Below are 24,392 nucleotides of genomic sequence, written 5' to 3'. Positions count from 1 at the left end.
ATATATTTCAATTTTTTTTATCATTTTACCAGGTAAATCTTATGTAATTTATTGCACTAACCCTATAAGAATCATGTGGAAATGGGAAAGAATGTTAATGGAAACATTTCCAAAAGGAAAGGGGAAAAAAAGAATTTCCCAAAAGGATGCAAATGCTCTTACCAGAAGACAGGGTAACATGCCAGGTAGCCAAAAACATAGTTAAAGCCTACATAATTAGATAAAGAAAGGCAAAATATAAGTTATATAAAATATTGCATTCCAGTAAAATCTATGTGGACCACATAGTAACATGAGTAGTGGTCATGAAACATTGTTAAATAAAAAGGAATTCAGAAGAGAAAATATACTTAAAACTTTGGAATATGAGAAAACAACTTTTTACTTTGTGGTAATGAAATAATGGATATTAAAATTTTAAATTAATTAATGTATTTATGAAAAATACATTAAAAACCAAAAATTTCAAAGAAAAGATTCTTCCTTCTGCTTTTAAGTAGGGAGTTTTTTTTTTTTTTCACATGAGAATTTGCTCTCCAAGTAATTGTTTGGTTAACTGGAAACTGTTGATGAGATCTCTGAATCTTTTCTTGGACTATTTACTGCTCCTGTTCCAGATTGAAGAGCTTGGTGACCATTTGCAATGCTGTTGCTGCACAAACACTAACAGTGTGACATGACTGCTATCACATACTACCACTCAATACTGCTCTCAAAATTGAAGTAGCTAAGGTGGTGTAAAGGGAGGTCTCACCTTTGCCAGAAGCCACTGATCTTTTCAAGACATTGTTTGCCACAGTCTTGAACCTGGATGGATCCTCAGAGTGAAGGGAAGACCACTCCTGTCCCCAGTATTATCCTCAGTCCAGTGCAGACTAATATACAAACATGTGATGACCACAACAAAAATACTTCTGCATGGATCCCAGAATTTTAGTTCCAGTTAATCCACTGTGTTTCTGCTTTCCCTCCCCACCCCTCTCTTTCACACACACACACACACACACACACACACACACACACACACTATTCCATGTGACACAAGGAAATAATTGAATATTGAAACAGTTGTGAACATAAGGCAGACCAGAAGAAGTAGTTGTGATTATAATAATCTTTGTGGATGTGAAAGATTTGGAAAAGGGGCTGTCCTTTCTGAGTTTTTGACACTAAGCATGTTAATTTATAATAGTATGTGTGTATGCTTGTATGTTTGTATTTGTGAGGGATGGTTTTATTATGTTTTGAATTATGGAGGACCTAACAAATAGGAAAGAGGCAGATTTGCTTTGTGTAAACATAGCCCTAATTATAGTAGTACATGGAAGCTGACCATCCTTATGCTCAATAATTTCACAGCTTAATATTCTCAAGTATTTTGAAGTTTGTTTCATTTTATTATACCAGTAAACTGCATACACATTCCATCTGCCTAACTTTACTATGTACATTTCATCCCAGGTCATACGGCCCTCTGTTCACATATTGTAGTTCACCTAAATGCCCTGTTTCTGTTTAAATACCAGGTGGTATGACCAGCTATCCCAGTCTGTCTGAGACTGAGGGAGTTCTCAGGATTTTCAATGCCAGGACAGTCCTGAACAAACTGGGAAGAGTCAGTCACTCTAATCTCAGGTCTGCATGAAGCCTTTGTCAGTTTATTCCCAGTCATGCTAAACTGACCTTCAGAAATTTGTTTTTGCATTTAAATACTGATAGTTTTATGAGCTTAATAATTATATATATATATATAATTTTTTTTAGATAGATAGGTAGTAGTTTGCAAGTTTCTTGAGGTTAGGGCCCATATCACTTTAAGTTTTTTCTTTTCGAATACATAGAGTACTAGTACTTAATAAAGTGAATCTAAGAATTTAAAATTTTTACTTAGGTGTTTCAAGCATTATACAATCTTTCTTCTTTAATTTAATTAAGTAAAGCAATGAAGCTTAGTGGTTATAAATGTGAATTTAAATTCCCAACTTGTTGATTATTTGACTTCGGGCAAGTTCATTAACCTTTCTTAACCTCAATTTCTTAAGAGTGTAAAATGAAGATAAAAATACTACCTACTTTCCCATGATATTGTAAGCCTTAAACAAAATGTTAATTAAGACTATAGTATTTTGTTTAGCACATAGCCCACAATTAGTTATTATGTGGCAGTTGTTAATAAGTGATTGTAAATCAACTCATAGGTATTTTTCCATGGTTTGTTTCTTTCAGGGAGTTTATGTTATCCCAGGCAAAAGCAGTTATTAAAACTACTGATGATTATTTGCAGCCTCAGTTTGGCCCCGACAGACTTTTGCATTCAGCGGCAGTATCAGAAGGGTCAGGATTTCAAGATTGCTGTACACATCAAACAGCATCAGATCACAGCCATGAGGAAATATCAAACCCAGATAGCTACAAATCAAACAGTAAAAACAATTCTTGTTTTATATCAGCATCCAAGAGAAACAGACCTGTCAGTGCTCCGATGGGTCAACTGAGGTAATCAAAGCTGTTCTCTGTTCTTTTTAACCAACTGTTGAAGCTTTTTCTTTTGAGCAGAATTTATAGTTATTCAGCTAACTATTTCAGACATTAAAAGATATCATATCTCTTGGGGCTTGTTTCTGGTTTTGTTTGTTTTTTTCCTTTGAAAGCACCAGAGTAGAATGTTGCTAATTACATTGTGGAAAACACGAGGTACACTTCAACCTGGGTTATCTGAAACTGAAAAGATTATTTGAAGCAAAATCAGAATAGGACCAGGAAATATCTTTGCTTTCAGGATATTTATTTTAAAGTAGAAATGCCTATTTTAGATATTTAACCAATATTTTGACAACAGAATGGAACTGATATGAACTTATTATAAAACCATTTCGTATATATGTTTTCACATCAAGATTGTTCTCCTAAACCATTAACCTCAGAGTAAAGAGACAGAATATATTGGTTAAAAACTAAAGAAACAGATATTCCCATTACTTTTAGGTGTTTGAATATTTGGGTATGTTGTGATTTTAGCTTACCCAAAGTTTTTAAGATGTGGACTTGCTTCTGTGGCATTGCAAATTAACATGATGGGAAAATTCTGGAGTTGAAAATTTGTTTGCCACTTCACCATATACTTTTGACAAGAAAATAATAAAGATAAAACTGGTTTTAACTGAAGACAAAACTTGGAATATCAATTTTTACTGCTCCCAAACAGTTTGAAATGCAGGCAATTCAAATAATATAGCATTAAAGTTTTAGTTATAAAAATCTATCTGAATTTAATAAAAAAATCAAAGAACTGTCATACACACAAAAACTTGTGGAAAATTTTAGCCATTTACTATTTTAAGACATTAAGACTACATTACTATTTTTTGCTCTTAGAACATGGCAGATCTAGCTATCTAATTTTTCAGATATACAATGTTAAAATGAATATTATAGTGTTTTATAAGTAAAATGATAAAAAATCATTAATTCTAAGATAACTGTTTTGTATAAGCCAGTTTGGCACACTATCCTATTTTAAATGTTTTTGGATATTTAATAGTGACAGTCTCTTTCCATAAAAAGCTTTGTTGGGGAACACTTACATACAAGGAACAATCTTTAGGGCTTATATTTTTTTTAAAAGTTTATGGTAAGTTTTATTTAAAAGATTTTAGTAATTAACATGCACCATTTTTTTTGTGTTCTTTTGTTGTTTTCTTTTAGAGTTTTAAAGTTCTCCTCTCTAAAATTTCAGTCCACTCAGAATTGGCAAAGATTGTCTCAAAGGTACAAACTTCAACCAAGAGTGATTAAAGTAACAGCTTACAAAAATGGATCTAGAACAGTCTTTGCCAAAGTTACTGCTCCAACGGTCACCTTGGTAACTAATGTTCCAAACTTTTCAGCACTTTATTTTCTCCCTTGCTCTTTTTATGGTATTAAAAAATGAAAGATGACACTTAATTGTATTACGATTTTGTTTTTATCAATCCGAACCTGTAAATTGCTTACATGTGTGGGTCTCACAGTCATTTCAGTCCTTTACTTTTTAAAAAATCAATATAAACAGTAATTAATTAAACAGATTAATTATTAAACAAATCCAATGACATTATATTTTGTAGAGTTATTAAAATGACAGATCTTAAGTTGAAGGATTAAAATTAGATCATAATTAGATATTCTTGGTGCTTTAATTTACCTTTTATTTCCATATATTTAACTGCTAGAAAATAACTACAGTGTATGGGTTGAGTTACTAAACTTGGCAAGTGACTCACTTGGGCTTCTGTTTTGATTGTTAGAACCTTTTGTTTTATGGAAATGTGTTACTTTCTTTCTCATAAATCACTTTGTCTTACCTCTTGTTTTCTTCTAGTTGCTGGAGGAGTGCACAGACAAGCTGAATCTGAACATGGCCGCACGACGAGTGTTCTTGGCAGACGGCAAGGAAGTCCTCGAATCTGAAGATATACCCCATGAAGCTGATGTTTATGTTTCAATGGGAGAGCCCTTTTTAGATCCATTCAAAAAAATTGAAGGTAAAAAAGGGGGAAAAAACCCTATCCCCCATACATAGTAAATTGCTTAAGGGGTGCAATTAAAAAATGATTTTCATCCCATCTTTTTTGCATGGTTTAACAAAACTAATGTTTACACATTTACAGCTCAGTAAGAGGATAATGTGCTTAATGAAAGAAAAATCCACTGACAGCCACGTTTATTGCCCTTCATTAGCATTGATGCTTAATTTAATATAGGTCTGAATAGACATTAGGGAGCCTGCAGGAGGTTAAATGGTGAAAATATAATAAATTAAATCAGAGATTATTGAATTTACTGTTTAGTTTCTGTGACACTCAACAGACATAATTCATTAGACTTATCTTCTCAGAAATTAGTTCAAAGTTTCAAGTATCATTTATTCACTTATACTCTTGGTTCTTTTTCAGATGGCAATCCATAACTATGAAAATATGGCCAGTAATGAAAATATAATTCTTATATACATGTGATTCTCCTAATAATTTTTTTTCCAAGGTACATGCAGCAGCTTGATTTAAAAAAAAAAAAAAATCTTGAAATACATTTGCATGTGCCTGTGCACACACAGAGACACACACACCTATATGTATAATCTCAGAACAGATTTTCTGGTCAGGTTTTTTTTTAAAGTGCATTGTTTTTAATTATTCAGAAATGTGAGGATTTTCTAAAATTAAAACTTTTTTTTAAATGTATCCTTTGTGATTGAAATGTATCCAGTATCCAGTATCTAAGAATATCCTTCAAAGCATTTTGTACCCAGAGTTTGTTATCAAGTGCTATGTATGATAATCAGATTTAAATAACATAAAGAATAAGAACTTTGCCATAAAAATTCAGTGTTTCTAACTGCTATACTCCCTTATGCTTTTTATACTGTATTAGATGTAATTTTTTCTGCAGATCTATAAAGCTGGTGAAGCAAAGGCAAGTCTAGGCAGTAATTGCATAAGTAGGAGAAAAGTAATTTTGGAGTTTATTACAGATGAGGTGATGAGAATCCCTCTTGTATTAATGTTATTATATAAAATAATGTTAAGATTTCTATCTTTTTGATAATACTTGATCATAAGAAAATAAGTAATTTCTTGAATTCGATAGAAGGTTCAAGATAATTTGGTCTTTGTAAAGAAACTTGTTGCTGTAATATTCATTAAAAATTCCCCCATGTGATCATGTAGACCTACATTTTTGCTTTAACTTTAAAAAATAGCTGATTTTATTTTGTATTCATTGAATAATTTGCTTATGAATGATGAATCTTAGTGAATAAATGCATTTCTATGATTTTTTTAAAGTCAGAAGTTTATGTAATGGTTACTTCAGTAAGAACCTTGATCATTTTATTATTTGTCTTTCATATGAATAATGGTATTATAGAAGAGAGATGCATAAAAATATTTATAGCTAAGCTAAAACGAAAATTTCCTGGACATGTATGCCCAAAATAATAATGTCACATACATGACTAAACTTTTTCAATGATTTTTAAATGTATGAACTAATTTTCTCCTACTTTTTGTTTCTCTTTTATCCTTTGAAAAGCCAAGTCCAGGACAAAAACTTCTCTGCTTTGTCTGCATATCTTTGGCTGTGTTTCACTGTGACATGCACTGCTGTTCTTTTAGCACCAAAATGTTGGCACACACTCCTGAAAATTTCACACCATCTCTTGCTGGATCAGCAAGCTTAACCTACCAAAATCTGGTGTTGTGCAATGGTTTTTGACTGATAATCAATCTTTATGCTGCTCGACAGTTGTTGCTGGGACACGGAGTAGAGCAGGTGGCAGATGTGTCTTGTCTTTTGAGAAAAGAAATTGTAGGTGAGCTTGGACACAGACTAGCATATCACATGTCCATTAAAAGGACTTAGGATAAGTATAATGGGGAAAAGTCCCTCATTTAAGTTAAGCTCATAGATAATAAGCCTAAACACTGATATTTGATTTCATTCAAAACATTAAACATATAAATAAATGTAAATATATAGCTAAATATTACCTTTCACATATATGTATGTATGTAGGTGAATATTTAACTTGATGTGGGTGATGTCCACATATTCACATATGCTTTTTTATATCATCTAAATCAGATTTAAGATAACCTTTTGAACATGTATTATAGATTTTTCAGCAATTTGTGAACTTGTTGTCAAAAATATACCATAAAAATAAAGCATGTTTGAATAACTTTGAAGATAGTAGATACATTTAAAAGAAGAGGAGGAATTATCAGAAGTTGGAAATTTTAATATGCTAAAGGTAAATCATGGAAAAATAAGACTTGATGTTGCTGCTATAACTTTCTAAATGAGCATGAATATTTTGTATAAAATCAGCCAAAAAGCATTAGAGTAGGTAACTGGCCAATATTTCAAGTTACTGATATTTGTTCATGCAGCAATTTATTAGAACCTACTATGTGCCAGGTAATAGGCCATATCAGAAACAAAGTGGGGACTTATGATGCTGATTTCTTTTTTTTAAATTATTCTTCTTTTACCTCTGATTTCAATTCAATTTGTTAAAAAATTTAAATCAGTAAAATTTTTTGTTGAATACTTACTGTATATCTGTGAGGAACCTAAACTGTGGGGTAAATAAGTTATAAATCCTTAAAACTGAGAACACTATTCAACAATGTAAATCAAAGGGGTCCTTTACAGAAAAAATTACCTTATTACTGCCACAAGAAGGCCAAATAAGACAATATATATTTTGGCAACTGTATTTCAATACCTCATTGGTTTCCCTGTGATTTAGAAAATCAGTGTAAATATTGAAAATTTCCTGCTATTAGAAAATAATTACAGATTTACTAAGATAGGGAAAAAAAAGCCAAACATCTCTGATTTTTTAAAAAACTATTTTACTGTCCCTTTTGGACATCACTGTAGACAACTAGAGGCACTGCATTTAATAGAAAGCCAGAGAGCTATTCATCATATTACTTTGAAATACAAAGCTTTCATTTAGAGGTCAGGATAAGGTCAAGATTGACATGAAGCATTCCATGTTGCAATGCAATATTAGCGTAATTCTTAGATTTTGAAGTTGAATACCTGATCATGAACATGAATTGTATATGGAAAAAATCAGAAAATAGGAAATTTTATATAGAAAATTATAGATGAAAATGTTTTGTGGTTTTATAATTCTGGAATTTAAAGATTCTGATATTTATTAGTCATTCTGGAATTGGGAAGGTGTAGTTAATGAATTGTTATAAAAGACATTTCAAAAATTTTCATTTTCAAAAAAGAGTCTTCAGTTTCATGGTTTGGGATTTATTCACAATTTCCTGAAGCTTCTGCTTAATGGTAGTACAATGAAAGTTCTTGGATGAGATCCATACATTTTATAAAAGTTCAGCCCCTTTATAACTGCTAGGAGATATTGGCAATGCAAATATAGCATAAGGAATGGTTTGTGCCCAGTGATTAATTAAATATCTTAAATAAAATAGGGGGGAGGATTTGTTTAGACCCAATTCATTACCTAATGAATTTTACTGCATGGATTTCTTATTGTCTTTAAATTTTTTTAGTTTTATATTTCCACTATTTCCTGTATATCCTACTCCACTATTTGGCTTTCAGAATTATCATTTACAGTGATACATTTCAGTCCTGAGGTTTTTTAACCAGAAGTGAAACTGAGTATTATAAATAAGATTCTACATCTTTTAAATACTGTATTGTGAAGATGTAGTAACAGGAAAAAAAAAATCCATGAAAGGAGTTCTTGATAGTACACCTAAGATCTAAATTTAAACCTTAAGATTTTCTGCTAGCTGCCATGTGATCTACAAAATGAAATAATTTGCTGTGACAGCTTGTGATTGACAAGAATACGTGTGAGCATATTTAAAATAGGCCATCTTTTCATGTAGAAGTAAATGTCAGTGAAATGATGGATTCTCATCATTTTAATTATTGATGATTTGGAAATATTTCAATTCCATGACACACAGGACACATTCTAAATAGCAGCATAACACTTTTTCTCATATCTGCTTCAATAATGAAATGTTCTGTCATATTTTGTTTTTCAAAAAATGCATTAGTTTAATGAACCTGGATTCATGTGTTATATTCTGGTTCATTATATGTTTACTAAGGTTGTTGTTTTTAATAGTTGTGTTAAAAGCACAAGTGTCAAGAAGCAACCCACTACTTATATCACACCACATCTTGCTATTTCTCCTTCTGGATCTAACATAGAATGCAGTAGTGTTGCCTACACCAATGGCTGCTTCATCCTGCTAAAGCTAATACTTAACTTCATGATGCCTATCTATAGGGCAAACACTAATTTATTTAAGCAGCTAAAGGAGTTAGGGTTAGTTTTCCCAAATTTATTTTTATAATTTGGTTTCAATAGAACATATGCTAGGTGATTTTGTTGTTCATTTTATCTCCCACTTGGCTGTGTATACTCAAAAGTAGGAAACTTGCAACACAGAGAAGGAAAAGATTCTTCTGTCTATTAATATAGATGAAGATAAAGTCATAAGCATGTATTTCATGTGTTTCCCTCTTCCAAAGGCTTTAAACCTGTAGTAAGGGTACTATATAAATAGAAGTGGATTTGAAGACAATTGCGGGAGACCAAAGGGGGAGAAAAGGGACGTTAACCAGTAGGAAAACCTAGAGCATTTGCATGTGGTTTACAGCTTCCCCTCATACTGTCAAACATGAAATCACTGAGAAACACCTAAATTCTTAAGATAATCATGAAATATTGAATTAATTATACATATACACAAAGGATATACTTATTTAATGAAGATGCCTACAAACATACTATATTCCTGATAATTTGAATGGTTGGGTTTCTGTATATCATGTACCCAGTTATGGCTTTAAGTTTGTTAGGTGTACTCCTTATAACCCCTGAGTTAGTGTTACAAATCCATAGTCCCTTATCTGTAATTCCCAAACTCAAGATTGTAGAAATCCAAACAGCTTTACCTTATTTACTATAACTAATCAAGTATATTGTTGAATAATAATTAATGTGTTTGACTTTAGGCTGCTACCCTGAACTTCCCTGACGATATTACATAATATATGATATATACACATATATCATGTAATGTATATATAATTATATATAATAATTATATATAATATACATGTAATGAATATATATCATGTGATGTTATCTTAAGAATGTTATTTTATATATGTATATATCATGCAATGTTATCTTAAGAACTTTTTTGAAATCCAAAGTTTCTAGATATCAAACCACACTTGATCTTAATGGTTTTGTATAATATCTTTCTGCTACAGCTGTGAAGAACACTGATAAATGTTAACTATCACTAGAATAGTAATTCAGAAGGTATATAAATATTGTCCTTATTACCTCAAGTTGTTTGTTGCATGGATGAGAATGGACACATTCCATCTCTCTGACTAGAACTGAGAGAGTATATGGGATGTAATAAAAACAAACAACACCCTCAAAAACTGTGGTTCCCTGTCTAAGGAGTCAGAAAGAACAGTCCAAGTTAAATGAGAACATTTGTTCATTTATCTAGTGAACATATATTTATTGAATTCCTACAATGTTCTAGGCACTGCTCCCACGTCTTATGGATATAGTGGTCTATATGGACAGATGTTTCATAGAGATTAGGTTCTAGTGAGGTGGAATAAGATAAAGAAAATAAACATAAAAAGAACCAAAATAAGTATTGACAATGTAAGTGTTATAAAGGAAATAAAAAGTGTTGTAGAATAGAAGAAATAATGTTATGGAAACAAAGGGAGGGACTTGTAAAATGAAATGAGCATTTACAGTAAACTTTAACTTAAAACTTTTAGACAATTGACTGCCTACCCTGCTTGTTACTTTACCTGAGAATTCATTTATACATTTGGTAATTACTTTTTCAGAGCAGTTTGCCTTTCACGCTGTTCATTTTTGAAGCTTTCAGACATCTGCTAGGAGAGCGTGAGACATGCATTATTGTTTAGTGGAAAGAATGCTAGACGTGAAGTCAGATGATCCTGTAAGATTCTAGCCCCCAGTGTGTGACCTTGGGCAAACTGGTCTGCTCTTTTGTTGCCCTTATCTATAAAACAAATGTAATAATACCTTAAAGGATTATTGAATATTATCTTATTTTTCTAATAAAGATAAATTATTTGAAGATTAAATGTCTATAAATCCCTAGTCTAAATTTTAAAAAATGAGACCAGCATTTTATAAACAGTGTAACTAAGATTTCAAGGCTGTCACTTAGAAGCTGTGTCCACTAATACCTTCTGAGAATAATTGTCTGTGTTCAGGAATACAACAAAAATCTTGTTTCTATTTATCATTGCCAGGAAAGCAAATTAGAGTGTAAACCTGGGCAAATCACTAATCTCTCTAAACCTGAGTTTCCTCATCCATAAATCAAGCATAATTGTATACACCTCACAGCATTGCTATGAGGAGTAGCAATGATAAGGGTAAAAATCTGGCACATAATAGGTGTTAAAAATATTGTCTGTCTAACTGCTTTGTATTCACACTATTTTGCTCCATCCTTTTCTAGGCATGTCTCCACAAGCTTTTCATATAGGCTTCATAAGTACCTGATTTTACTACAAAAGGTATTTTCCAGGTCTGAGATTTTTGAAATATATTCAATCAAATTAAAATCCCTACTGAGCAGTGGTGTGTACAGCTTGGTTTGGGAATCTGAGTTAGAGGCTTTGAACTCTCGAAATCTGAGATTTAGGTAAAGATCAAGCCTTTTTATAAAAAGAGTCCTAAATAGACTCACACTGCTCTGTTCCAAGATTTGTATTTTAAACTATGTTCATAACCCAGGGATAGCCTTAACTTTCAGCTGCCGTAACTTATTTAAACAAAGTTCATAGAAAAGTTCAGGGAAAGGGTGACAACATTTTGATTGGCACAATAGATGGGATGTTTGTAATTTTAATCAAATTTAAATTGAAGACATACTTCAAATGAAATGTCAGACTAGTGTTACTGAGTTAAAATCTAATGACAACCACTGTCATTATTAGTTAAATATAGCCATCATGCCTATAGCAATAAATGATGACACTTAAGAACATGCAGAAACAAAGAGCGCAAGTATTTAGAGAAAAGGGAGTGACTACAAACTCAATTGAATGCAGGAATGTGACGGATTTAATCTATTTACCAAACATAGGAGCAATTGTATTTTGGGCAGATGATATAATTGAATATAGCAGTATGTTTTCATACTGTCAGAGCATTTATATTTTATAAACTCATCTTGCACTCATGAAATGATGTGCTTGTTCATATTTAATGTCATTATCTATACCTACTTGGCAGTCAGAGCATTAGTGTGTTTTCAAGTTTATTGCCCGACTACAAGAGAATGAATTTTTAAAGATAAGAAGATTTTTAATAAGCTCTTGAATTTGAAGTTCCAAGTTTGCTGCTTTTATTTTGGTGGTAGAATAAGGCAAGATTCTTTTTGCTTGGTACGTGCAAAATTGAAAGTTTTAATGTGGAAAGCACCTGGATTTATTTAATTTTATGGCATTCATTGGATTTTCATTTTTGAATTAAACTGAGGAAATGTAATTATATTGTAGATAGACTTTTTAACACGGAAACAGACTAGAAAATGCTTTATATTTTTCTTGATTTGGCTAAAAATTAAGCCAAGAAAGTAAAAGAAAATGTGGATTCTTCAAAATAAAACATAATTCATAGTTGGGGTATAGCATTCTTTGAGTGCTAGAGAAAGAGTAAGTGTATAAATAATTATACACTGGGATTCTTCACAGGAAGCATCATCTAAGGTTATGCTAACCTTTTAAACCTCAGAAAAATCCAGCCACCACTCTCATCTTTACCCAGGGAGAAGTTTCTAGGGAGAAGTGACTGTGGAAAAAAAGGCTGAGACAATTCTGGTTATGGATGCTTTGAAGGAAGCCATGAAGTGTGGCTAGCAAATTTAGAGGAGGAGATGGATGATAAGGTGGGAAAATTCTCTGGAATTTGGGTGTATAGGGCAGAGACTTTGCTGAGAGCACAGTTAAGATGGAGAATCAAGAACTGTCCATAGAGGAACTCCAATGTCCTACTGTTGAGATTCATGCTTGAAAAGGCAATTTATTTGTTCCTGTTATTCTGGAGAAGCTCCCTCTAGGATGAATACTTCTTATGGCTTTTTTAAGTCCCCTTTTACAACTGTCATATATTTGTAATCATCATATTTATAATTCCTAATGAAATGTCTATTATTCCCCCAGACCAAGTTTGCTTAGGATGGGAACCATGGCTGCCTTACTTAGCATCATTTTCTAGCACAGGGCCTGGCACTTGATAGATAGATGTACAAGATTGTTCAGTGGATATATGAAGGACCAAATGAAATAGATCATTGTGAACCATTTATGTCCCAACAAGGAGATAGTAGAAGAGAAGGGAAAAGATTTCCTTAGAACAGCCTGCTTGACTGTACTGAGTGAGTAGATGTTTAAGAGGAACATATTAAAAATCCCCTACCCCAAACTCACATGTAGAATTGTTAATGTTCCCATTTGGCAAAAAATCAGGGTGTGCCAGCCCAAAAGTAATTACATTACAGAGAGGCTAATTGTTATGCTATAAAGACCAGACAATGTACAGAAGTGGATAAATGATTCTCTAAGGGATGTATAGAATCTGAGGATCTAAGGTTTTGAGCTTTCCTACATCCTTCCATGAATGCCCTATTTTAACCATTCTTTCCTCTTCCATCCTCCTTCCTTCCTTTTTTCTTTTTTTTTTTTTTTTTTTTGGAGGGTGGGGTGGGGGAGGAAGTAGGTGGGAATGGAAAAGGACTCTCAGATTCATTTTACACTTTTCTTAATATTTCTTTCTTTTCTTTTTTTTTAAAGAGAGAGAGAGAGAGAGAGAGAGAGAGAGAGAATTTTAATATTATTTTTTAGTTTTTGGCGGACACAACATGTTTATTTGTATGTGGTGCAGAGAATCCAGGCCGAACGCATGCCAGGCAATCGCGCTACTCCTTGAGCCACATCCCCAGCCCCTTAATATTTCTTATAGTACCGTGTATAGATGGGTTCTTACTAACTGTTATTGGAAAATAAGGAAATAAGGATGAGCTTGAGATAGCATGACCTTTGGGGAGACCACTTCTTACTGCCAAGGGACCTGTGGGGCCATATTCACTCTTTTCTAATTCCAACAAGGAGATGGTTGGAGGACGCGTAGAGATTCGAGGGAGCTATTCTCTCATTCTTACATAGGTACAGGTAATCTCAGTCCTGATAGCTGAAAAATTTTGGATTTTGGAATATGAGAAAGTATTGAAAGACAACTGTTGAAAGCACTTATTGGTGATGGCTAGCATTTTTCCTAGAAGTTCAAAGTAGATTTGGATGGGATTAAGGTTCTTATTTTAGTACTCAGCTTGGCTCCTTGCCCCACATGCCCTACAGTCCCCTCACTTTGTGCTTACTGGTCACTCTACCCATTGCCAGCCTCTGAGATTATCCTCTTCCTCTTCAGGGCTAGAGCCTAGTTTATCTTTGTTAAGCATCCTCAGGTTCTCCATGGAAGGGTCTGATTCTCTTTTTTATTCTTGCCTCTGGAAAGGCAATCAGGTTTCCAACCATATTTCTTATCATGAAGTCATATGTCACCTCATGCTCTAAATAGAATGGTTCCTGGGATCTTCAGCTAGGAAGATCCCAGGAACCATTCTATTCTCATGTAGGAGATCCAGGCTCATATTTTTAGTGGAGCATTCTTTTCTTCACTTATCCCAATAGCTCTATTGTACAAGGAAATGAATTTTGCCTTAATGTAAGGAAGATTTCCCCCATCTGTCCAAAAGATAGAATGGCCTGATTTGGGGAGGTATCATACCTCTCAATGTTTTGCATGAGGTATAGATCATGTTACATCCTGTTCTCCTTGTTCTGTCTCTGCCTCACAATAGCTCATCATGTTGTTGCATGACTCAGCCTTCACCTACACTGTTTTCTCCTTCGAGATTATGCTTTGAAATTTTTGCCTATTCCTTATATTCTTCAAATCCTGCCACATGACTTTCCTAAGGGAAACCTTTCTTGACTAGTATAAGTTGTGGTAGTTTCCCTACTTCATGTTCCCTCAAATCCATGTGTGTACCTCTTTTCCCAAGCATACCAAGAACTCTTTGAGGTTTTCTGTGTGCAATGTCCTTAACAGGGAGCATGTGTGAAATGCTCAATACATATTTGTTGAACAAATAATTGAGTGAATGAAATGGTGGTTAAGTCAATAATTTTTAAAGTTTCTTTCAACCTCAAAGTTTTACAGTGCTGAAGCTAATCCATAGTATGCACTAGCTCTATAGGTGTTTTTTCTTCTTCTTACTCTGAGTTATTCTCTATGACACATATTCTCTTTTCATAGTAAATTCAATTAGGGACATAATAATGAAATAGCTAATTAATCATTGATATGAAAATGCAATATTTTCCCAAACACAGAGAAAAAAGGAATCAAATTAATATCCACCTAATGAAAGCATTGTTTTAAATTAATCTAATAATAATGAAATAGTACTCATATTCTACAAATATTTGTTGAGCATTACTATGTCTCAAGCACTATATCTGATATTCTCTATGCAACAGGAAACAAATACTTAATGTTGAAAATGAATGGTTGACATTTTTTATTTTATTCAATATCCAACAAGCATATTTTTAGCAGTATACCAGAAACTGAGATACAAATGTGAAAACACATTGCAGTCCTTGCAATGCTCACAGTCTAATAGGAACATACATATAAAAGCAGAGAAGTTCAATAAAATAAGTGGCACATAGATCAAGCTGGAAAACCTGAAGAAGGTAGATCAAAGAAAGCTTTTTGTAGGAGGTGGCACTGAGAAGGAAGGGAGATGGCTTAGCAAAGAGAGAGGGGAAAAGGCATTAGTAAAGTTTGAATCCAGGAAAGAGAATGGTATGTGCTGTTAGTTTATATACATCTGCCTGCTCCTCTGTATTTCAGTCATTCTCAAGTGGACATAATTTTGACTCAGGAGACATTTGGCAATTCTAGAGACATTTTTGGTTGCCCCAGTCAGAAAGGCGCTACTGGACAGTTAGTGGGCATTTAGTGGGAAGAGGCAAGGAATGATGGTCAACATTCCACAATGCACAGGATATGCCCACAGCATGGGACATAGAATGTCAGTGCTTGCTGAGCTTGAAAAACCTACTGTACTGCATTGTATTATTCTGATTGAAGATAATAACATCTATAAATGTTACAGTATTTTGTCATGAAGACCTTTTGATCAAAATATAGACATTTAATAAGGACAGCTACTTTTTAGATGGCACTGAGGAGCCATTTTATTGAATGTAGGGAATTGTTAAGATGTTTGGAAATACACTTGTTTTAAATTAGGAGAATTCTTTTGTTACTTGACGTAAATTATAGGCACTTGAGGAAATATACAGGGTCATAGTTAAGAAAGTAGGTTTTGGAGTCATTTGGGTCTGGGTCTGATCTCTGATCCACTTAATCTATAGATGATACACATCTAGTCCCTTAATTTCTCCAAGGTGCATTTTTTTTGCATCAATAAAATTGAGATATTAATATACCTACTTCCTAAGGTTGTAAGAATACAATGGGTTAGTGTGTTTAAAACAATTAACATCGTACTTCCATTAAGTGCTTAATGAAAATCATGAAGATAATAATAGCACAATTAATATCTACTATTTTTATTTGCCCATAAATGTTTTATCTGTAGAAACTCCTTTCATTCATATAATAAAAAAGGGGATTGCTATTATTGTTCCTATTTCTCAGATAAGAAAACTAAAACTAATAAGGTTGATTGATATTTTCAAAGTTTCAGAACTGGTGAGAGGCAAAGATGTAGATTCAGGGGATCTGGCTTAAAAGCCCCTGCTCTTGACTAGTAAGCTATGTTACCTATCTAGTAAATTATTAATGCATTTTAGCCATTATTAGTAATATTTCATTAGTCTGCTTTAAAAATATTTAGTTCTATAAAAATTGTATAAATTGCCAGTAAAGCTTTTCCATTTTTATCAATATCGAAAGAGATGAAAATTAGAGTAGCATTAAAAAACTACATATAATTTACATTATAAATTATATTTTCAAATTTTAGTTTATTATATGGTTTTCCTAAACCATCTAGAATTCTTTCAGAAAGCCTATTTGGAACTTCAGAAATGTCATCTTTTCTATTTTAGACCATTTGTAAATAAGGAAAGTGTCTTTAGATGTTGGAATTATGACTATATTACTTTTATTGGAATATATTTTATTGAATGAAAGAGTAGCTTTACACATTAATTTTCTCAAGTGCTTTATGAGCATCTACTTTATGCTTCAAATAAGCATTGTGTGTTTATCCAAATAAGCACACAATTATACGTTCAATGAAGCAAGTTCAATGGTAGAGGTCATGACAAAGAGCAGAGAGGAGAGTATCCAAGTTGGAAACATCTTCTTGGAAGAGATGACCTCTAAATGGAGCTTTGAGGCATGTGTAAGGATTTGAGCTATTCCCAGTTACTTCCACTCATTTTATGCTTTTGTTTGTCAAGAAACTCTCGTAGGCAAGTTTTATCCTTTTCTTAAGGAAATTCTCTGCCATTAGGGGTCATCAATGACCATCAGGGTGGTAAATCAATCATATTTAAGTTCATCCTGGGTACAGGTGGGGAATAAAAGTGGCAGATGTATATACACATAAGCAATAAAGTTTACATTATGTAATTACTATGTTTATGAAAAGTGGCATAAAACCAAATTCCTATCATTGAGTCAGTTAAATGCCTAGGAAGAGGTAACATCGAGTTCTAAACCATGTGTAGCATTCTATACCCTGATTCTTGCCTTTTAAGGGTTTAAATATGGGAACAGAAATAGGATATTTACTTATAAAACATTAACTAGGATACATACTTATAAAACATTTAGTAACTCCATGTAAGTATGTTCTAGTACAGTGCCTGACATATTGTAGGCTTTCAAACATTATTGCATGAATGAATGTGTGGGTGGGTGGCACAGGCTCCAAATGCTCTTCGGGTTCAAAGAGATGACAGGTCTTTGTGTGCTGGAGCAAAAAGGGAAGATTTTAAACTGGATCTTGAGAATTACTTGAGTCTGAATAGGTGGAGTTTAAAAATGAACATTGTGTTCTCAAGGGATAAAGAATCAATTGACTTAAGTGGGTGAGGGCTCTAAACTAGGGTAAGATAAGATCAGGAAGTTTGGATGGTATGAGATTGTAAACTCTTCTGTTAGATAAAGTTTAAGGGAAGGGACTTCATGTCTTTTTTCATTTTACTTGCATAGAATATGACACATAGGATGGGCTCAGCAGTTATGTGTTGATTGTCTGACAGATAGACCAGCTGGCTGACTGATAAGTGGATAAACTTCAAAACCTATCTCTAAGAGCTTTTCCTTTAGGCAATTTTAAAATTGATATTTTATGAAAATTCAGCTGTGATTAGACTATGGAATGTCAGATGTGATGGAGGAAAAGTAACTACAATTAAGAAGCTCTTGCAAATGATAAGAGGCTGAGAGAGAAATGAAGTGAGTCCAGCTGGGAATGGAAAGAAATTATTTCTTCTAAGAGTTACTCTGAGGAAAAACTCCCTTAGAGTTAGATGTTCCTTCTTCTTTATGTTTCAGGTCATGTTCCCTAGAAGCAGGGACTGAAGTGGGGATTTTTGTCCAGGAGTCCCACTGTGGGAATTCTCTCAGTTGAAATGTGAGTGAGGAAAGAGCACAGAGCAGAGGCTGAAATGCAGCCAAGCCATGTGTTCAGCTAATGTCTAGCCCCAGTCTGAAGGAGGAAAGATGCCACAGAGTAGCCCCTCATTGAGGCAGGGGGACTGCTTTTAGTCCCCACTCATTAGCTTTAGGTGTCTGCCCACTTAGAAGGGAAAAGATCATAACCTTTCAGGCATTTCCTGGCTAGGATTCTTTGAGTCAAGGGCAGTTCTTAGAAGAAGGGGGCAGCCAAGAAATGGTAGCAGACAGGACTCAACAGCTGGAGTTGAGTGCACTAACCTGGTAAAAGGCATGTTGGCAGGGCACCGACAGTGTCTACTATGCTCTGCTATGGTCTTTTCTTCACATAGCATCTTTCTGAGAACCACGTAAAGCTTCCCATCATATCTAGAATAAAATCAAAACCCCTTTTCTTGACCTGCACAATCTGGCCCCTTTCTACCTCTGTGGGTTTGTCTGTATAAACTCTACATCTGACTAAACTTTAGTTTTCATTTTCAAGCATGCCAAACTCATTCTTATTTTAGAATCTTTGCACTTGGTTTTTACCCTGCCTGGAATACTCTTTCCCTAGATATTCACAAAGAACTTCTCATCATGCAGACCCCTCTTTTAAGATGCCACCTCCTCAGAGAGGCCATTCACTGTCAGTCTTGACCAAGAAGCTCTAAACTCTTCTCAGCTGTCACCCTGGTGTCTTGATGAGTAGTCTTCCAATAAATATTATTGAATTAATAAGTAATTGGTTTGAGAGAAATGAATAAGTATTGAATTTTCAAGGTCTCTCTGGATAACAGTGAAAGAAGTGTGAAAGAAACATTAACAGAAATGACAACTGTGAAGGGTGAGTTAATGTGTGCAGAAAGATGTGAAGTTTTGGTTCATATACATACATATAAATATGTGTGTGTGTGTGTATTGAGTTTGAGATAATGGCAGGAAAATATATGGTTAAGGCGGAATAGTGTTATTAGGTTCACAATTCTAGAACCAAATTCATATCAAGCTCTACCATACACCAACTACTAGATCACGGTCAAGTTATTTAATCCCTAGTGTCCTTGCCTGTAAATGAAGATGATGATATTACCAATATCCTAATGTTATTCAGAGAACTGAATAAGTTATAGGTATTAAATCACATAAGACAGCATCTGGCTTACAATAAGCATTATTTCTAATGGAATTCAAGGAGTCTTGCATATAGCAAAGATGATGCCAGGCTGGGACTATAGTTAGCGAGTGAACTGCCTGTGGACAAAGTTTGAGGAAGCACTCAGTCACTCAGAGGGTTGTGTGAGGGTAATGAGCATACCTCCTTGAATTATATGGTATTGTTCTTTTATTTGCTTTAGCCTAATCCTTGCCCCTGGCTGAAGTAATTGAAGAGAAAACCCTTAAGTAAGGTTCTCTAAATCCAGATGTAATACCTCTTTTTTTCTGGCCTTTATGGGAGTGGTTTCATGCTGTTGTTAATCTCTGGCTTGGCTCACTGTCATTTGATTGCCTCTCAGTTTTTTCCTTCACTTATGTAACCAGTTCCCATAGTCCCCTCTGTCCAGATACTCAGTGGGTTCTTGTTTTCTTTGTCAGACTCTGACAGCAGGATTCCAGGAAGGAGAGGGAAGAAGCTAACATTTCGAGTGACTTCAATATGTTATGTACTTTCACATATAAGATATTTAATCTTCATCAGGTTGTGGAATGATGTCCATTAGATACTTGGTAGAAGAGAAATCTGAGATTCAGGGATGTATAACTTATCCAGGATCACCAAAAAAAGAGCTGGGATTCAAATCTAGTTTGAATGTAGAGTTTATACTTTTTCTGCTTTGCAGAGCATCTGGAAGCATCCATATGGTAGGTAAACTCCCATTAAACTACAAGAATTCATTAGCCTTTTTTTTCCAGTGAGGTTTTTAAGAATTTTCTGAGAGATGCTTTTAGAACTTCTTCTCTTCAATCTTTATTTATTTATTGAAGTAAAATTCACATAACATAAAATTAATCATTTTAGGGTGAACAATAACATTTAGTACTTTCACAGTTTAGTTCCAGAACATTTCCATCAGTCCAAAATAAAACTCGTTTCCCTTTAAGTTTTTCCCGTTCCCCTCTCCTTTCAGTCCCAGGCAACCCTAAGTTTATGTCTTTTTCTATGGATTTACCTATTCTGAATATTTCATATAAGTGTAATCATACAATATGTCATTTTTATGTCTGGCTTCTGCATTCAGTATGTTTTCAACATTTATCTACTTTGTAGCATGTGTCAGTGATTTTACTTCTTTTTATGGCTGAATAATACTTCTTAGTATATATGTGATATATATTTGTGCTTGTGTGTTTATGTATATGTCAGTTTGTTTATCCATTCATCCATTGATAAGCATTTGGTGTCCATCTTTTGGCTATTGTGAATAGTGCTGCTATGAACTTACATGTATACATATTTACTTGAGTACCTGTTTTCAATTCCTTTGGAAATATATGAACCCATTAACTTCTAGATCATTTATCTAATTCACTTCTTATCAATTTAAGATTACAAAATGAAAAAAACACATAACTATGCTAATTTTTTTCTTTTTGAAGGCTAATCACATATAAACTTCTAATTTTAATTTACTCTGCAAATTTGTTCATATTTCTGCTCACCGTGTGTATGTATGTGTGTGTGTGTGTGTGTGTGTGTGTGTGTGTGGCTAGAAGTCTGTCTGAAGGTATGGTAGCGCAGAGGATTTTAAAAACTTTTTAAATATAACCACTCTGAGACTTTAAGGTTCATAGCAACCCCTGGTATGTGTTTTATGTCAATAACAGCAGATTTTATCTAAAGTACATTTTCTAGGTCAAAGAGATCAAGCTTCGTTGAAGGAAAGTGCTAACCGAGAAGCGTTATTTGGAATTTTGGACAAACAAGTAAATGCAGCTATTTTTAGTTTTGTGTAAATAAAATTACACTTCTCTCTTTAGGACAAATAAGACCAGATGAGGGAGGGATCGTTTGTGCTTTTGTAATTTGTGTGAAAAGGTATATGATCTAAAATAAAGTGAATGCACAAATAAAATAAATAGCTCAGGTGCAGATTATTTATTTATGAAATGAAACATCTTGAAAATAAAGGAATGCTGACAGCAGCTTAGTATGCAATATACCACACTCCTGTTCTTACCCTTATATTTTCAAAACCATACATAGTAATTTAGTTGCATTCCCATTAATATTAGTGGGAGTTTTGAAACTTAAATTTCTGCACACATCTTTGCAAATGTATAGGTCAATGTAAACTGTTAATGAAAAACTGTTTTTCATTTTCAGTGAAATGGTTTGGATATCTCACATGGTGTCCTAGAAGGTACCTTCATTCTAGTTACAGAAGAAGAATTATGGTATAAGGTTAATATTTGGAGGTCATCATCTTTAAAGCACCATGGATAAGAAATCATATTTAAGAGAAAAGGTGTTTTTTCACCACAAAGTTCAGGATCTGTGTTGTTTTATAGTCAGCAAAGGGGATTGGACCCTTTCAGCTGGGCGCATCTGATCTGTAATAGAGGCATGCTAAGGTGAATTTTAATTAGGACTAAATTGTGGTATTACTCTTTCATATCCTGAACATCTGTTCCCTTCAGAAATGATGATTTATGCAAGCTATCAGAGCAGACAGCTTGCTACAGCTTATGTCACGGTTAGTGGGAAGCTGGTGGTAGTATTTCAGAAAACCAGCATCTAAATGGAGACTGGCCAGTGTGTATGATATAGGTAAAAAGGGGAAGGGAAGCATGATGTGTCCATTTTTAATTCTGAAGCCAAATATTGACTTGCTTTTTTAAAAACTATCTTCTAGACCATCTTTTGTTAATGAAGAAAGTAACTTGGACAATGAGTGGGCTGATGCTTCCTACTGATGTCAAAAGACGGAAAACCAAGCCTGTACTTTCTATTAGAATGAAGAAACTTATTGAGAAGACCTCAGTCCGAATTCTGTTCTTTAAGAATGGCATGGGGCAGGATGGGCATGAGATTACAGTGGGAAAGGAAACAATGAAAAAGGTAATTTTGTACTAAATATTGAAATATGAATCAAATTTCAAAGTTTTAATGATTTTTAAAATCTGTTATTTTTTCCTTCTAAATAGCAATGTGAACTAATAAACTAAAATATCAAGAAAGCATTACATATATTCACCTGGTTGGAAGTATACTTACTGTACTAATAGCATGAATTACCTTAGCAAAGCAGTGATACTTATTTGATTAATATAGTTGGCCATTTACCTGCTCATAGTTTATACCAGGAAGAACTTTCTAGTTGTTTCAATATTTTAGAAGATATTTAGAATTAAGCTACTCTAAACTAGCTTCAAATCTCAAATATGCCTCTTTTCATTTAGAATAAGACCTAAAAGTAGTCTTGCTCCTTGAAAGAATGAGCAAAATCTGAAATAACTAAAATTTTGTTTGAAAGTATTCAGATAAATTTAAAAAAAAATCTGAACAAGCCTAAGAAATATTGTATAATCAACAAAACTTTAAAAAAATGAAACTTGTAGTATTACTTGTCATAGAAATACCCATCTTTAAAGAAAGTACATATACTTCTCAGATCATCTTTTATATTAAAAATACAGAGGCACTAATAGGAATTTGAAAAATATAGCTTTTCATGGATGTTTCAACCAGTCTTAAAGCAGTCTAATAATGATATAGTGACTCAAATTTATTAAGAATATATGATAGGGAAAGACAGTGAAATGAATCTGACCTAACTTTTTTATGTACATATATGAATATACCACAGTGAATCTCACCATCATATACATCCACAAGACACTAATTTAATCAAAAGTTATAAGTAAATAGCAGAAAGATCAGTAGAGTAGACAGAAGGGAACTGGGGAAAAGAAGAAGGATGGGAAAGCAGAAGTGTTGGGGACTGAATTAGAACAAACTATATGCCAAGCTTTTATGACTATGTCAAAATTAATCCTAATGTTCGATATAACTAAAAAGAACCAATAAAAAATAAAAATTACAAAAAAGTATGAGAGACAGTAAATTACAACAAGACAGTCTAGGTTGGAATCTTGGCTTTGCCATTCACCAGCTATGAGACTTTGGACAATTTAGCTTCTCTGAGCCTCAGTTTCTTCATCTAGAAATCTTTACTTCATAGAGTTGCTGTTAGGATTAAATGTGACATTGTGCATTGAGTACATTGTGCCTGTCACTCAAAGAAAATTTTCGTAATTCATAAAACTCATGATTGGATATGTTTCAGTAATAATCATATATATACTTATGTTCCCAGTAAATATTTTCCATTATCATTTTTAAGACTCATAAATACATATCAAATAGAAATTATTTTTCTTACCAACAGGGGACAACTCTTATGAACTCAAGATGGATGTGTTTTTTTTATACCAGACTATTTTGAATTGAATTTTGCTTGAAATAAGTGAATAGTTGACTATAGAGACTGAAACTTTTTACTAAAATAACCATTTCTTTATGTAATTATTTTTGTGGTTGTTTTAAAACTACAACCACTTGAGAACGTTTACCAATGATCTGGGAAACATGGGTTTTATTGCCTTCTTATCTGCAATTTGAATTATAAGTAAAATAAGGGATACTGCACATCAGAGAAGATTGCTAAGGCATGTTGTGAAATCTTTCCTGGAAATTTTGAAAAATAAAGAAGGATATATATATAATCTTGGATTGTTAAAATGCAATCATTCTTGGATATAGATGCTAGATTAGATGACTTCTTGAGTTCAATTCAATCTCTATAATTCTATGCCTCAGTGGTAAAATGAGGTAATAGTCACTTACAGATTACATGTTCTTAGATGAAAGGTTGAATATAAATAAAAATGTCACTGTTGTTTTTTGTTGTTATTGCCTTTTTATTGTTGTTGTTGTTTCTAGAGAGAAATTTATTTAAAACTGGGAATTGTGTGATCAAAGGAGTCTTCAGCTTCTTCTTTTCCTTACAATTTTTAAACTTTACAGAACTTCTACTATAGTATATTCATGTATGTA

The 24,392-nt window shown here is 33.4% G+C and overlaps 1 protein-coding gene across 5 annotated transcripts in view; it reads left to right on the top strand.

The window, feature by feature from the left end:
• Window positions 1–24,392, top strand: part of Dcdc1 (doublecortin domain containing 1) — a 479,867-nt gene that overhangs the window by 37,258 nt on the left and 418,217 nt on the right. For 2 of the 5 annotated variants that reach the window (XM_048788537.1, XM_048788536.1), the window contains 4 exons: window positions 2,227–2,496; window positions 3,706–3,862; window positions 4,361–4,523; window positions 22,189–22,394. In XM_048788537.1, coding sequence (XP_048644494.1) covers window positions 2,227–2,496; window positions 3,706–3,862; window positions 4,361–4,523; window positions 22,189–22,394 — 796 coding nt within the window. Of the gene's footprint in view, window positions 1–1,526; window positions 1,636–2,226; window positions 2,497–3,705; window positions 3,863–4,360; window positions 4,524–22,188; window positions 22,395–24,392 lie in introns of all 5 variants that reach the window. The other 3 variants (XM_048788535.1, XM_048788538.1, XM_048788539.1) reach the window with 3 other exon arrangements.

The sequence above is a fragment of the Marmota marmota genome, unplaced genomic scaffold, assembly GCF_001458135.2.
Source record: "Marmota marmota marmota unplaced genomic scaffold, marMar, whole genome shotgun sequence".
NCBI classification, from domain to species: domain Eukaryota; kingdom Metazoa; phylum Chordata; class Mammalia; order Rodentia; family Sciuridae; genus Marmota; species Marmota marmota.
Note: the sequence above shows the minus strand (reverse complement) of the source record. Positions and strands in the feature narration are given on the sequence as shown.